The 16,662-nt window shown below is 47.8% G+C and overlaps 1 protein-coding gene across 2 annotated transcripts in view; it reads right to left on the bottom strand.

Moving 5' to 3' along the window:
- The window catches only part of LOC101954000 (store-operated calcium entry regulator STIMATE-like), a 76,637-nt gene extending 66,195 nt beyond the window's left edge, over positions 1-10,442 (bottom strand). Inside the window, exon 1 of one of the 2 annotated variants that reach the window (XM_024106343.3) lies at positions 10,071-10,442. In XM_024106343.3, the coding sequence (XP_023962111.2) occupies positions 10,071-10,257 (187 nt within the window). In that variant the 5' untranslated portion in view covers positions 10,258-10,442. The remainder of the gene's footprint in view (positions 1-10,070) is intronic. The other variant, XM_005291923.3, reaches the window with a different exon arrangement.
- Between the last annotated feature and the right edge of the window lie 6,220 nt (positions 10,443-16,662).

Genomic DNA, 16,662 nt, shown 5'->3' with positions numbered 1-16,662 from the left:
CTGGTCCTCTCAGATGCTATGTGTGTGTCTGATTCTGGGACTGGAAGAACCCAGCCCTGGGGAACCTAGGTCCCGCAGGATAGCTCCTGGGAGGGAACTTGCAGAAGGGAGAAGTAGAGCTCCCTGTAAGAACACAAGTGACACAAGCAATACATGGACAGAATTACAGAACCCCCTGCCCCCAGAATCATAGAATATCAGGGTGGGAAGGGATCTCAGGAGGTCATCTAGTCCAACCCCCTGCTCAAAGCAGGACCAATCCCCAACTAAATCATCCCAGCCAGGGCTTTGTCAAGCCTGACCTTAAAAACTTCTAAGGAAGGAGATTCCACCACCTCCCTAGGTAACCCATTCCAGTGCTTCACCATCCTCCTAGTGAAAACGTTTTTACTAATATCCAACCTAAACCTCCCCCGCTGCAACTTGAGACCATTATTCCTTGTTCTGTCATCTGCTACCACTGAGAACAGTCTAGATCCATCCTCTTTGGAACCCCTTTCAGGTAGTTGAAAGCAGCTATCAAATCCCCCTTCACTCTTCTCTTCTGCAGACTAAACAATCCCAGTTCCCTCAGCCTCTCCTCATAAGTCATGTGCTCCAGCCCCCTAATCATTTTTGTTGCCCTCCGCTGGACTCTTTCCAATTTTTCCACATCCTTCTTGTAGTGTGGGGCCCAAAACTGGACACAGTACTCCAGATGAGGTCTCACCAATGTCAAATAGAGGGGAATTATCACATCCCTCGATCTGCTGGCAGTGCCCCTACTTGTACAGCCCAAAATGCCGTTAGCCTTCTTGGCAACAAGGGCATGCTGTCGACTCAGTGTCGACTCAAAAGAGAAACCCTAATAAATCAGCATACCTCAAATCTGCCTAGGATCATCACAATCCCCATTTCTCACTGCCTCCTCACCCAGTACTTAAGGTCTTGTCTATACTAGCTGGTAAGTATCTTCAAAATATAGCAATGATGTTCTGAAAGGGACCATGGGAAGTCCCTATCAGACAGGACAAAGCCATATTCAAAAGCCAAGCTGTACCCTACATGTCATCAGTTAAGGGAAGGGGCCGCCTCTTGGAACAGGTTTCAAATATGGCTCATTCTAAAGCAGGCACTCCTTGGCTATGCAAGTATTTTCTCCTCTCCAAGATTTAAGCTTGTATTTTTGTATTGCAACTTCCATTCAAAAACCCAAAGAACAAAAGATATTGTCTGAGGTAACTTATCCGTGGGAAAACTCAGTTACAAGGAGGTAGATAACCTGGGGGGTCACCTGGGACATCCATGACAGAGAGTCAGTTGGATGAATTGCTAGGGACAGCTTGAATAAAAGTGATTTTTTCGGGGCGGGGGGGGGGGAGGAGGGAGGAAAGAGGCTGGCTGATGGCCATTCTGCTGAACTTTAAATTTTCTTAGAAGAGGACAGAAAAAGCCAGTGTTCACCACGATGCACAGAAATGCTTCCAGCAGCCCCAGGTTTAGGGCTTCTCTGCGCTTGGAGTTAATCCGGAATAAGGTAAAGTGTGAATTTAAAGCACAGTATCTATTCTGCAATAGCTCTCTATGTGTATGCTCTCTTTCCGGAATAAGGAGTAGGCTTGGATGGATTAAATTTTATTGGTAAAAGTCAGTAAAAATCAATTTCACTGTACCCAGAAAATATCTCTATTGATAATAATTTAAGTTTCCAGATAGGCAAAGCGAACAAACTGCTGCTTGAGAACTTCTTAGAGTTTGATTTAAAGATACTCACTTTGTACTTTTTGACATGTGATGGTTGGCAATTTGTGTTTTAATGGGTATTGAGGTTTAACTTATTGAATCTAAACATCTTCTGTCATGAAATAATTATTTTCTGACCCCCCCCCCCCACACACACACCCTATTGACTGACTCGCCCATAACTTCCCACACTGTGAACATTTAAATTGATAAAAATTGAAGAAAAAAAATCTTAACCCATAATTTCTCAACTGTGAAAAAGAAAAATTAAAAACATGCTTAAACATAAACATCAATGTTATTCAAAGTTATAAAAAAAATTAAATTTGCCAACCCTAAATAAGAGCATCTACACAGAGATACTACAATAGCTATCCCAGTCAATTTTTAAGTGTAGACAAGCCTTAAGCTGAAACATTTCCTCATGGAAAAAATTTTGCACCCTTTCTCCATAGTAGCTGCCCCAGGACTGACCCTTTGATTCACATTTGGCATCTGCAGCTGAAATAACCAAGAAGTGCTGTCACCATTCAGCCGACGATCTTTCACAAGGACACAGACAAATGTTTAAAACTACTTCAGACGGGATTACTCAATTAGCTACTGTTCTGTGTGCCATGACGACCCTTCACAAGGGCAGGGCCTTGCCCAGCGACGGGCACAAATGCTCATTAAGAAACCAATGAATTGAAAGGAAATATGTTTGAGTTATTGTGGTGGACATTCTTATGTGCCCAGTTTAAAGTGTACCTGAAATGACCAGAAAAAGGATGAAGCACTATTTCAAACAGATCTCTTGCCAAGTTAGAGATGGGGTCTGGACCAGAACTCTGGACCAGAACTAGCCCTGGTCTTTTTGGATCCAGAGCTGAACTCTAGTACTTTGCCGCTCTGGCCCATTTCTACCAAGAACATTTATAGGACTAAAGGAGCTTTGCTCCTACTACTGCTGCTGGTTTTGCACACCTTCTCAACTTAGTAATGGCAGCTGTACTACCCAAACCTATTTGGTCACATACTGAGATCGGGAGGGACAATAAGTAACCCACACAAAGTGACAAGTCCACTACTTATTTCATACAAAAGTTATAGCAGGCTACATTTCACACACACACTCCAAGGTGTGGCATCAGCCCCAGTCATCCCCATTAATCACGCTCCATGTATTCCCCAGGCAGCTCAAGCTTGTGGGCGCATAAGGTATCCTCATCACTTTTGCTGTAATGGACTATGCACCAGCATTGAGGGGACGTAGATGGATTTTGCAAGCAGACCCCAAGCACTCTGCCTCTTCGACCCACTGCCCCAAAACCTCACATGTGCTGTGAGGCACTCAACCTGGCCCAGTCATGTCTATGGCATTATACATGCTATCGTCCAAGGGAGTCCATAAAGCAGCGCCATCGTGCCTTTAGTTGTCAGTTAGATGCATGTTCCACCCCATTTTGAACCTGCTCCATGTAGTTGTGCTGCCTCCTGATACGCTGGTAGAAATCAGGACAAGCCTTCTTTACCCAGGGCAGCAGCACATAGGCTGGGTTGGCTGAAGGTAACAGTGGGCACGGGTACTCCTTAATTGTCATTAGGGAACATCATATCCGCTTCCCATTCTGGAACAGACCTGACCTGAACACCCTGGCATCATACACTCTGCCAGTGCATCCCACATAGGTGTTCATGAATCTGCCACATTGGTTCACACTGGGTGATTACATACACCCGTAATATCCTTTCCTGTAAATCTACTCACTCCTCTGAATGGCAGGCATTAGGTGGGTATATGTATATATGGAGATCCAGTTCTATGAGATAGGTGTAAGGGACCCTGAAAGGTCATCAAGTCCAGCCCCCTGCCTTCACTAGCAGGACCAAGTACTGATTTTGCCCCAGATCCCTAAGTGGCCCCCTCAAGGATTGAATTCACAACCCTGGGTTTAGCAGGCCAATGCTCAAACCACTGAGCTATTCCTCTCCCAATCCATAGCCCCTGCACAGTTTAGAAACATCATTTTTTTCAAACCCTGCAGTTACTGCAAGGATATTTCCCAATTTAGCTGGGGTTACAGGAGAGCACTGGAACGTGTCCAGTCCTGACACAAAGATTTCTGGGTGCATAATCTATGCTTCTTAGCACCACAACTCACTGTGCCGCTCTAGGTTAGCTTTCTCAGGGCATTGTGGGACAAATTGCCAGTCCCTTCTGATGGTGGGTGGAAATGGTCTTGGCCTGGGAAATTTATTTCCTAGCTCAAGCCAACCTGGCATGTTCTCTCCTGGTCCTGTAAGAGATGGATCCTGCTTGTCTTAACAACCAGGACCAACAGCCGATTGTTTTCATAGAGGCTGTGTTTCTTTGGCATGCCGTAGCAGAAGCTGTCTCCTAGAGATGGTGGTGCCTATTTCAGCTTGTGCTGTAACTTTAGATACCAGCAGGGTGAAGGAGGTGGTATGAACCTGAACAGAACCAAATGAGTTTACAATTAACACTTCATTTCAGACAACACTACTCCTCCCCTCTGGAGTCCTCTTGTTTAATCTTGCTCCACTTTATCTAAAGCCACCTTTGTTATGAAAACTTCTTCTCAAAGGCACCTTGAAGACCACCGCTCTAGGAGTGTAAATGCTCCTGCTTGGTGCTGTTTTCAGAACTTTCAAAATATATTGCTAGTTTGCTGCATCTCCAGCAAGGTAATTAACTTTTGTATGAAAGATGAGCAGAAAGGTATTCTGACCCACTCGCGCCCAATACGCCATCCTTGTTCTTTACTTGTATTCTACCCTCCTGACAACGCAGCCAAATGCCCTGTTGCAATTACAGATTGTTGCAAACAATCCTTGAAGCTAACAGTTCAGCCTCTTCCCCGACCAGAGTAGATGTAGAGTGTTCCATTTGGATAGACATGCTCTGTTTCGGTTCACTGCTTCTAGTTTATCCATATGCTTCTTTATTTACACAAAATGACTCACCCCTCATCACTGGGAACCCTTCCCATGTTGTTGCCATTAGCAAATTGGCAAGTTCAAAGAAATTTCACACTATTTGTTCTTTGCTGCTAGCGGGCCAGAGGGACATAACAGTTGATCTAAAGTGCAGGATTTGTGAAAAGCGTTTATAAAACACAACCATTAAAGTGTTTCAGTTAAAGCTTTAATTGTAACAGACTTAAAGCATCTCCCTGCACAGTTTAGAAGCCAGATACCGCACCACGTGTTAGCCTCAGTTAAATTGGGCAAAAACAGACTAATCCGGTGAACTGTGTTAGTCTATTTTCATTGTCCAAACTCAGTAAAATACAGACAGTAAAGAGAGATTTTCCAGCTTGAATAATCCAATTATTTTAGTAACCCAGGTAAGGAATTTCAGAGGTTCTCCAGATCTTACTTCATCTCCACTACTGTTGCATCAACAACATATTTAAGATGTCTAGGTTCGATTCTTGACTGGTTGTGCAACGTTGGGCAAGCCATTTAACGGTCCCGTGCCTCAGTTTACCCACCCCTAAATCACAATGGCAATGCATACCTATCTCATGAGGACATAGTAAGTTTGGTTAATAATATTTCACTTATCTAAAGAAGTAGTGCTTTATAACCATTCATGGAGTCCCATGTTACCCCAAGGAAGTATTCACCCAGCTATCTTACAGATAAGGAAACTGAGGCACTGAACGGTTAAGCGACTTATCCAAGGAAGTCTGTGGCAAAGTCATGAGAAGAACCCAGAAGACTCCCTGCTCTATCCATAGGCTCAGATGTATTTTGAGATATTTGGATGACAAGCACTACAGACTGCAAGTTAGTCTTCTATTTACTGCACTGATCCCAGCATACCTCTAAAACCTACACTGCCCACTTCCAGATACATACCTTTAGTTCCGTCTCCCCCCAACCCTCCAACTAGTCTGTATAGTTAATGTAAACATATCTTTTATTCAATGGCTTCCCAGAGTCAGATGTGCTCAGAAAGCCTCTCTCCAACTAGAGTTGGCAAGTCTGGATGCATTTGATGGGAGAAGTTTGCTTCTGAGATTTCAGAGAAGTTTCAGATACAAGCTTTTCCCCGCTCTTCTCCCTCCTCCACCTGCCGTTTCATATTACAATAGCTCTTTGCATAGGCATGGACTCCAGGGGTGCTCCGGGGAAAAATTGATGGGTGCAGAGCAGTTCCCCACCCCACCCCAGGCCACCTCCGCTCTGCCTCCTCCCCTGAGTGCGCCGTGTCCCCGCTTCTCCTCCCAGCACTTGCCACCGCAAAATGTTTCGCTGCAGCAAGCGCTGGGAGGGAGGGGAGAGAAGGGGGAACGTGGGGCACTCCAAGAAGAGGCGGGGGCGGGGATTTGGGGAAGGGGTTGGAATGGGGGCGGGGCAGAGGCAGAGTCGGGGCCGGGCGCTGGGAAAAGTTGGCACCTATGGCTCTTAGAAGCCATAGCCAAGTTCAGGGCTTTGCTGTGCTAGGCTCTGTGTAACATTTTAACTAATGGCCCCTATGACAAAGAGATTACAATATAAATAGGTAAGACAGAGGGGAATCAGAAGCGCAGAAAGGTGCAGTGACTTACTCAAGATCAGCAAGTTATTGGCCTAGGCAGCCTGACTCCTACTCCAGTGGCCTTATCCAGACCAGCCCCCTGGCCTCACTCTTACTCATTAGCACTTTAACAGTAATCGATCAGTTGCATTGGTCACGAGCCTCAAATTAAAACTAGCTCACTTTTTAAAGTTCAATGATATACACCATCCAATGAATTCTCTCCCCAGCCTCCACAAATACCAGGCTCTTGTTCCTCCATTGTTAGCAATAATTTCCACCTCTCTTCATTTGAATTGACTTGTATTTGGTAAACTCTGTTTTAGGGTTTTAAATCTCCAGTGATTTTGCAGCTTAAGTCATCTTTGGTATTAGAGCAATACGTGGAAAACATACAATTCCAATTAAGCAACGTTGTATTTGCTGCCAGTCCACTCTGTTATGTTGGTTTATACTAGTGAGAAGATAAAACTAACAATGAATTACCTTTTCCTCATCATTAGAGTTTTATAAATGACTAATTGTCCACTGTAGCACAGCCAATTTTAATAGATTAGATCTATGACTTTGTGTTTAATTACAATCCAATTAGGATCTGTGGCAATAATCTTGAGAACAAGTGTCAGGTCCCTTAATATGTATTTACCCAGGATCTAGTCTAGCCTGCTCAGCAATGTATATATTAGGAGTTTGTGTTTGGAGTTGTTTAAAAAAATGTAATGCTGAGAAAAAACTGGTGCAAGCAAGATAGGAAATTCCATGTTCAAGCTCACAAGCCAAACTTATTGTGCAGGGTTAGCCATGGCTTAGACTTTCAGTTATTCTCAGCTTGTGCCACATAGACCCCTTTAATGTTAAGCAGGGAAGGAGGGTTTTTTGGTCTTTAACTCAAAGAGATCTGTGTTTATACTCTGGCTTCAATGCCTGATTTTTGGAGACAGCTCCCATTACAAATAAATATAAATTCTACTGGGGCCACTCTCCATTATCATGCAATATATGTAATGATTTACCCCTGTGCAAAGCGGATGCAAGACACCACCATATCAGTAGTAAGTGATTATACCCTGCAAAGCCACACAAAGGTCTCTGGTCTATACATCCTGATGAAGACAGCCAAAACCTAGCCTTTCACAGTCTTTTTGTACTTCCCATAACATGTTCTAAAGCTATTTTTATTTGGAAGGCACACAGCTTATCAGCATTCCCAACAGCACTGCTAACTCCAAGCCAAGACCATTAGAACAGTGGTCTCCAAACTTTTTTGATTGCGCACCCCTATCAGTAAAAAAATTTTGAGCACGCACCCCCTGCCGCGCCAGCTCTACCATTTTTGCCAAAGGAAAAAAAAAAGCCACTCGGGGAACTGCCGAAGCAAAAAAAAAAAAAGCCGCTTGGACTCCCCCTGCCGCGTACCCCCATGGATCCTCTTGCACACCCCACTTTGGAGACCACTGCATTAGAAAACAGAAGTAACTTACACCTACTCCACCGCCACCACCCTGACACTCCAAGATCTACTATAGATTGTCCACTCCTTTGAACACTCAAGTTTTAGGTGTGCTAACAGCCATTAGGAATAATAGGGGTGTAATCTAATGCATTTAATCATTTCCTTTAGTTAAAATATGTTTTCAGCACACCAGAGACCACGCTGTATAATAAACAATTACTGATCTTTGGAGTGTGTGTCGGGATTTGACCTTAAATTAAATGTTATTAACCCCTGCTCCCATCCCAATATATAGAAACAATATAGATGCATCTTTGCAAAAGGTCAAATGGAAACATCTTTTAAAGACACCTTTTCTCTTTCAGTGTTGGCAACCCCAAAATTGCAGCCTTCTAGCCCAATAGAGGCTCTTGGACTAAAACATACTCTGATGAGAAAGTGAGTCTCATTGTCCAACCAGAAATGCAAGAGGCAGTATAAACGGATTGGATTTTTACCTTTGCTCCCACTGCGTCAGCGATCTGAGATATTCGCAGGCCACAACCCATGGAAGGAAACCTAAATATGCACTAACACAAAGTTTACAGCCTCCCTTTCAAAAGCATGCCCATTCTCAGCTAGGTACACCTGGTGTCTCACAGCCTCACAACATGGAACAGCCTTCCCAAAAAATTAAAGGTCACCAGGCGAGACATTTAAAGTAGTTTTTAAATATAAACACAAGACATGAGAACACAGGGGATGGACACAACACATTCTTCCTACATCAAAAACATGGTGAGAGAGTGGCGGGGATAGATCACACAACAAAAAACATGTTAATACGTGACCTTTGCTAAAGTTTTAAGACACTTAATTGAAAGCAGGCTTGGAAGGATTTGAGTTTTTTCCCAGTAAATGCTGATTTCACTGAACACACACAAACCGACAAAAATATTTCCCTCGCTGATCCTCAAAATTCACAGAGCGGCAAAGCAAGAAAAATGCTGCTAGAGACTTATTAGAGTTTGATTTAAGGATATTCCAATCAGGGCTAGCTCCAGGCACCAGCCAAGCAAGCTCATGCTTGGGGCGACAGATTCTACGGGGCGGCATTCCGCCCAATCCTAGGGGAGCGCAGCCGCTTTTTTGTGTGTGTGTGTGTGTGTTCGCTGATCCGGCCACCCTGCAGGGGGCAGCGGCACGGAGGAGGGGAGTGCCCTGCTGGGAGCGGGCTGCGCACTCTGTCTGCCCCAGCCGATGCCAGGTCTGTAGTAAGCCCGGAAGGGCAGCCCGTGTCCTTCCCTCCCCGCCGACCGGAGCAGCGCGGAGCCCTCCCGACAGGCCGTGCGGCTGTCGGGGCTGCGTAGAGAGCGCCCCGCTGAAGCCCTAGCCACCCCCCCTTCACTCTCTCTTCCTGTTCCCCCCAGCCCCCCGATAGCCGGGGCATGTCTGCAGTGCAGGGAGTCCCCCTGCACCCGGCTCCAGCTGCCCCGCGGGGTTGTTTTGTTTTTTTTCCTGCTTTGCCACTCGGCGGGGTTTTTTTGTTTTGTTTTTGCTTGGGGCGGCAAAAAAGCTAGAGCAGGCCCTGATTCCAATTGTGTATTTTGACCTGGGACACTGACACCTTGTCTTTTAAGGTTAAAGTTTTAACTTTTGGAATCTGCTGCCAGGCTTAGACGTTCAGCTTGTGCCACATACAACCCTTTAATGTTAAACAGGGAGGGGGGTCTTTTGTCTTTAACACAAAGGGATCTGTGTTTATACTGTGGCTTCATAAGGACTCCGGTGCCCATAGGTGCTGGAACTAAGGGTGTGGTTTCCATTATATCCAAGGTTTACAGCAGGGGTTCTCAAACTGGGGGTCAGGACCCCTCAGGGGGTCGTGAGGTTATTACATGGGGGGGTCACAAGCGGTCAGCCTCCACCCCAAACCCTGCTTGCCTCCAGCATTTATAATGGTGTTAAATATATAAAAAAGTGTTTTTAAATGTATAAGGGGGAATCACACTCAGAGGTTTGGTATGTGAAAGGGGTCACCAGTACAAAAGTTTGAGAACCACTGGTTCACAGTTTGCTTCAATGGCTCTCAGCACCCCCACTATACAAATTGTTCTGCCTCCCTGTGCCTTTACCTGTCTGATGCCCTCCCACAAGTTCCTGCAAAGTGTAAAAAAAAATTAAATGTATAAAAATAAAAAAAAGTTTTAAAACCAGCCATCACCGTATGTGCGGAAATGGCACCAAACAAAGCACTCGCATTGCGCCCAGCCCAGCTGTAAGCGAAGTCCGGGCGACTAATCGCTCAAGGCGTTGGCTTCTTTTCCCCACCCCAGGCGGAGCAGGTTTGGCCCCAGGGAGAGGTTTGGGGGACGAGCGGGTACTCACACATCAGGGTGCTGAAAGCCGCCGCGGCCAGCAGGGCTTGGACGAGCACCCCGAGCCTGCCCAGCAGCGCCCCGCTATTGCAGCCGTGCGGCGGGATTTTCACGGGGGTCCCCAGGAGCCCGGTGTCGGTCACGGCGACGGGCCGGGCGGGGCCCGGAGCGGGCTGCGGGGAGGCAGGGAGAGGCATCCCGGCCGGCTCAGTGCAGCGCCGAGCGCCGCCGCTGCTCTTGCGTCCTGTGGGGGAGCGAGCGGCCCCTGCCCGGGGGCGGATGTAGCTTCCCCGGGGAGGGGTCGGCAGGGACGGTGCTCAATGGGCGGCGGGCTCCAGTGTGGACACGCCCTGCCCCTCCCCGGCCAGGCTGCAGCTGCGGGAGGAGGCTGTTCTGGAGTGTGGGGAGGGGCCGGGTGGGTCATTCTGGGCAAGGGGGAGGGCTAGATTGCAGGGAGGACGGGGGACCATTCTGGGGGAGGGGCAAGTTGCAGGGTGGGTTGGGGGGACCATTCTGGGGAAGGGGAGGGCCAGGTTGCGGGGAGGGGGGCTGGTTGGGAGGAGGGGGTCATTCTGGGGAAGAGAGGGGGCCAGGTTGCAGGGAGGGAGGTTGGTTGGGGGGGATGGGGGGCCATTCTGGGGAAGGGAGAGGGCCAGGTTAGGGTAGGAGGCTAGTTGGGGAGAGGGGGGCCATTCTGGGGAAGGGGGAGGGCCAGGTTGCAGGGAGGGGGGCCAGTTGGGAGGAGAGGGTCATTCTGGGGAAGGGAGAGGGCCAGGTTGAAGGGAGAGAGGCTGGTTGGGGGGAGGAGGAGGATCATTTTGGGGAGGGCCAGGTTGCAGGGAGGGGGGCTGGTTGGGAGGAGGGGTCATCCTGGGGAAGAGAGGGGGCCAGGTTGCAGGGAGGGGGGCTGGTTGGGAGGAGGAGGATCATTCTGGGGAAGGGGGAGGGGCAGCTTGGGGAAGGGGAATCATCTGGAGAAGAGGGATGTGAGGGCCAGGCAGGGGAAGCTGGACGGGGAAGGTCATTTTGGGGTGCAGGGAAGCTGGTGATGCATAAGGGTCCCTCTACCAGGCTGGTGAGTAGTGAGGCAAGAAATCCTTCAAACCCCAGTGATACTCCTGGGTCTCTCTCAGTTTTGTCATCAAGAGCCCCTTTGCGTGTGAGCTGCATCATTTATAAAACAAGGAAAGCTCTTAAAAACCAAAGAGAGAGAAAATCCCTTTACCTCAAGCCACCCACAGCAAAGCTGACTGTATGTATATTGATAAAATAAAGGGATTCTCTGGTCCCGTCTACACCATAACCAGCGCTGTGGTTGGGATGTGGCTACAACAAGACAGTTCTCTGGCACAGTTAAAACATAGTATGGGGTAGGGAAGAGGGGGCAGAAACTTGTTGTACCAGGTTCCTGAACTGTGCTATCTCCTGGGTGCCAGAGAGGAAAGGGATTTTGGCCCCACAGGCTGTGCTGCACTCCAGCAGATTTGCACCCCTCAACTGGTGCAAATCAGCGCTAAGCCAAGCAGATTTGGCCCCAGGAAGATCTCCCCTGTGTAGAGGCCATAGAAGAGTGGTGGAGCTCAGACTCCACCCTCCTGCTGCAGCCAGCATAGGGGGGAAGCTGGGACTTTCCTATGCCCTGGTAATGAGCATAGGAGGCCATTGGCAGCTGCCACATATTACAGACTAGTTGGCTGTGATGTGCCCCAATGTGACTGAACGGGTGCAGGGTGGGATTCAGGGGACACAAATGCCAGTACCTTTGCACCAGCCTAATCTACACTGATCTCTCCTTTAACTAAACACTTAACGTCGATCCCGTTTAGATCCTACCGACCTTGCAGCTGCAGCCAACCCCAGGCTTTCCAAAACCATGAGACTGGCTTAAAAATAGTGATAAAAATACACTTGGGGTTTATTTGGTTTGGGTTTGGGTTTGGGTTTCTGAGCCTTTAGGGTTCACTAAGGTCCCATTAAGCTTATCTCTAGAGGGCTAGAAACGTATGATTTTTGAAAAAGAAAACTGATAATTAACTACGTGTTCACCCCGACCCACCTCAATATACAATCAACAGTATACCAAACTGTCCTGATCTGAGAAATGTAGTGCAAAATAAAAGCTGACCTGAAAAGAACCTAGTGTTAAATGAATAGGCTGACCCTCCCTGGAGTCACTAAAAGTGCGGTTATTCTATCAGATTCTATTCTAATATTGGGTCTAACACGCCTCAAACTGGGAAATCTAGTTTGTTGGATTTCAGTTTCACAATCTAACTGGCACCTTGCCAAATTCATAAAATTGCCCCCCTTTCACACTTACAATCTCATATAATCACATGACTCCTGGAGCTGGGGCTTTCAGAAAAACCACAACGATTGCAAGACTCGTGATGAAAGCACAGGAATTGGCATGGTTCAAAACCAGTTAAAAAACTGTTCAGTCCAATCTATCCTGCAAGAGTGATTCATGTTTTAACTGTCCTGTTGGAAATAGGTCATTAGTACAGTATAGGGGGAACCTAAATCGAAGGTGTTAGAATTAGTTTTTTTTTTTTTCAGTACCAGTTTCTCTTTGCTGAGAGCAGCTCCTGACGTTCCTTTGAAGAATTCAGAGCTAGGAGTGATGCCACTGACTTCTGCTTGGGGGTCCTCTGCCTTTGAAATGTGCCAGTAAGCCATGCTCACCAAAGAGAAACCAGCTCTTACACACAAAAGAAGAGACTTCCAGGCCTTGTCTACACTAGACAGTTTTACCAGCAAAAGTTCTGCATTTCAGCAGAACGCGTTCACATCTGGCTGCTTTTGCATGGACCATGTGTCCTCACAGCATTAGCTTGGCCTCAGCCAAAGACATAGGGCACTGTGAGCAGGCATCCCAGGGTCCCCTCGCCACCCTCTGATGCACTGCCTCCTGGGAAATGTTTGCGATGTATCGTGCGGCTGCTGCCATGTGTTACAGGACACCGCTCGCAGGGAACTGTGGGAGTTTGGGGGCAAATACCCACAAATCCCTCTGTTCCATCCCATAATCTACTCTTTTTTGTGCCATTTTTCAATCTTCCCCCTCAAAACATTAGCAATTATTTATTATTTGTATTACTATAGCTGAACTAGGAGCCCCAGTTCAGCTCCTAGGCCCCCAGTGTGCTAGGCACTGTACAAACACAGGACAAAAAAAGACAGTCGCTGCCCCAGAAGAGCTGACAATCTAAGTAAAAGACAAGACAATAGATGGGCAGACAGACAGGGGAGTACGTGGAAACTACTGGTCATCAGCAGCGGTCTCAGCGGAGCTGCCTAGCCGCTGTCACAGTTCTCTGGCACAGTTAAAACATAGTATGGGGTAGGGAAGAGGGGGCAGAAACTTGTTGTACCAGGTTCCTGAACTGTGCTATCTCCTGGGTGCCAGAGAGGAAAGGGATCAGAGGTCTCTTGCCCATTTTAAGGACAGGGCAAGTCGCTCTCTTGTATTTGTGGAAGCACAGCACCAACCGGACATACAGCGAGGATGCTGAGGAGGATGACGTGAACAAAACTGACCCGCTTGCTGCAAGGAATCACTGAGAAACCACAGTGAAGCAGTGGTTTGGGGCCTGTATGAGCATTGGGTAGCGGGACCGGGTCCTGGTGCAAACCTGGGATGCTCAGCAGCGGCTCCGGAACTTCTGGATGCAGAAAGCCACATTCCTAGAGTTGTGCGCCAAGCTCACCCCAGCCCCGTAGCTCACAGACACCAAGATGAGTTCATGCAAGAGCTGGAAGAGGGAGCTGAGGGCTGTGTCATGCCACAAGGGGGAGCCCTGAGATGGCCCTTTCATATGCTGGTCGGACTATAGAGGCCGGCTACAGGATTTCGGTCACTCGGCAAGCTGGTTTCACCGTGCCAGCAAAAGCTGAGGGGTGTGTGGGCAGGAATCCAAACGGAGTGTGGATGCACGCATGGCAGTGCCGACGGAAGGAAAAATTTGCCAGTAAAACTTTCTAGTGTGGAGCAGATGGACTGCTGTCTTTTTCTGCACTGAGGGCAGCTTATGTCCCAGTGATGAGTCCTTCATAGGCAGAAATCCCCCAACCAAAAGCAATGGTTTCTTGGGCACAGAAAGCTGTCGGCCCCTCAGAGTCGTTGAGCCTCAAGGCTTTTCACTAGGCTAGGAGGTGTGGCCTAGCTAGGGGTTAGAGCCCATGGCCGAGAGACAGGATTCCTTTTTGCTTTCAGTTTCCTTGCCTGTTTGTTTCTTTTAAACAAGAAGTCTGTGCGTAATAATGTCAGCTGCGCCGTCCTCTGCTTCACTCAAGTCTGTGATTATGTTTCACTCCTCCCTTTCCTTTGCCCAACACATCCAGGCTATCTCCAAAGCCTGCTCCTTCATCACAACATATATCAGGTCTCTACGTCTCTTTCCATCCCCACCTGCAGTTCTCTCATTCAGACGTTTCCTGACTCAGCCCACTGCAGCAGCCTTCTGTCTGGCTGCCCTGCCAGGCACATGGCCCATGCAAAAACCAGCAACTAAGATCATCTTGCTTGCTCATCATTTCGACCATAATAATAAATAATATACCACTGCTACCTAGATCGTATACAGTGGCTTTTCATCAGGAGATCTGACCGCACTTTACAAAGGAAGTCCCTGTCATCATCCCCATTTTACAGGTGGAGAAACTGAGGCACAGAGAGGGGAAGTGACTTTCCCAATGTCACCCAGCAGGCCAGAGGCAGAGCTGGAAATAAAACCCAGGTCTTCTGAGTTGCACGCCTCGAATTTCTCTGCACCCCCCCCCCCTTCCCCAGAGTTAAGCTGTCATGTAGTGGCTCAAGACCATGAGCAGGCTGTTAAGAACCAGGGCACAAGCCCCAAACTGCTTGTGAGCTCTATACTGAGCTTTCACCAACTAATTATCAAGTGTAAACTCCTCAGGCGCTATAACAGAGAGACCCCTGGGGTATTTCAATCAGTCTTGTCGCCCAAGGAAGCCTGCCTTTGTGATAGATGATCCCTTACTCCAGGTATCACAGCAATATTCAGTTGCAAAAGACAAGTCAATTGCACTTTAGATCTCACACCAAAGACAATGTTTGTAGCCAATCCTATAATAAGCTATCTAAAGATTTGTTATATAGGAAAAGGAAATGAGTTATTTACAGTTTTAAGCGGGTAAACATATACGCCCAAATATGTTCCAGTCTTAAGTTTCAAAAAGTAATAGAAGCTTCTATGATAAGCAAGGAATGAGAGGAGGGGTTGGATGGAGCAGTGAGGGGCAGGGGTTCTGGGGGCAGTCAGGGGACAGGGAGAAGGGGTGGTTGAATGGGGCAGGGGTCCCGGGGGGGCCGTCAGGAATGAGAGGAGGGATTGGATGGGGTGGTGGGGGGCAGGGGCTTCAGGGGCGGTCAGGGAGAAGGGGTAGTTGGACGGAGCAGGGGTCCCGGGGGGGGCCGTCAGGAATGAGAGGAGGGGTTGGATGGGGCAGTGAGGGGCAGTCAGGGGCAGGGGTTCTGGGGGCGGTCAGGGGACAGGGAGCAGGGGTGGTGGTGGATTGGGCAGGAGTCCGGGGGGGGGGGGGCAGATAGGGGGTGGGGGCCAGGCCACGACCCCCTCCCCTAACCGGCCCTCCATACATTTTCCGAAACCTGATGCGGCCCTCAGGCCAAAAAGTTTGCCCACCCCTGCTCTAGTCTGTCTGGTGTCGATGGGCCTTCCTTGTCAGGCAGGACGTAACACCTGTTGGAGACCAACATTTCACACTACTTAATAAAAAGAAGAACAGGAGGACTTGTGGCACCTTAGAGACTAACAAATTTATTAGAGCATAAGCTTTCGTGGACTATAGCCCACTTCTTCGGATGCATATAGAATGGAACATATATTGAGGAGATATATATACACACATACAGAGAGCATAAACAGGTGGGAGTTGTCTTACCACCTCTGAGAGGCCAATTAATTAAGAGAAAAAAACTTTTGAAGTGATAATCAAGCTAGCCCAGCACAGACAGACAGATAACAAGTGTGAGAATACTTACAAGGGGAGATAGATTTCAATGTTTGTAATGGCCCAACCATTCCCAGTCCTTATTTAAACCGGAGTTGATTGTGTCTAGTTTGCATATCAATTCTAGCTCAGCAGTTTCTCGTTGGAGTCTGTTTTTGAAGTTTTTCTGTTGTAATATAGCCACCCGCAGGTCTGTCACTGAATGACCAGACAGGTTAAAGTGTTCTCCCACTGGTTTTTGAGTATTTTGATTCCTGATGTCAGATTTGTGTCCATTAATTCTTTTGCGTAGAGACTGTCCGGTTTGGCCAATGTACATGGCAGAGGGGCATTGCTGGCACATGATGGCATATATCACATTGGTAGATGTGCAGGTGAACGAGCCCCTGATGGTATGGCTGATGTGATTAGGACCTATGATGATGTCACTGGAATAGATATGTGGACAGAGTTGACATCGGGGTTTGTTACAAGGATAGGTTCCTGGGTTAGTGGTTTTGTTCAGTGATGTGTGGTTGCTGGTGAGTATTTGCTTTAGGTTGGGGGGTTGTCTGTAAGCGAGGACAGGTCTGTCTCCCAAGATCTGTGAGAGTAAAGGATCATCTTTC

Source organism: Chrysemys picta, chromosome 1 (genome assembly GCF_011386835.1).
Source record: "Chrysemys picta bellii isolate R12L10 chromosome 1, ASM1138683v2, whole genome shotgun sequence".
NCBI lineage: Eukaryota > Metazoa > Chordata > Testudines > Emydidae > Chrysemys > Chrysemys picta.
This window is presented reverse-complemented; position numbering and strand designations above follow the sequence as displayed.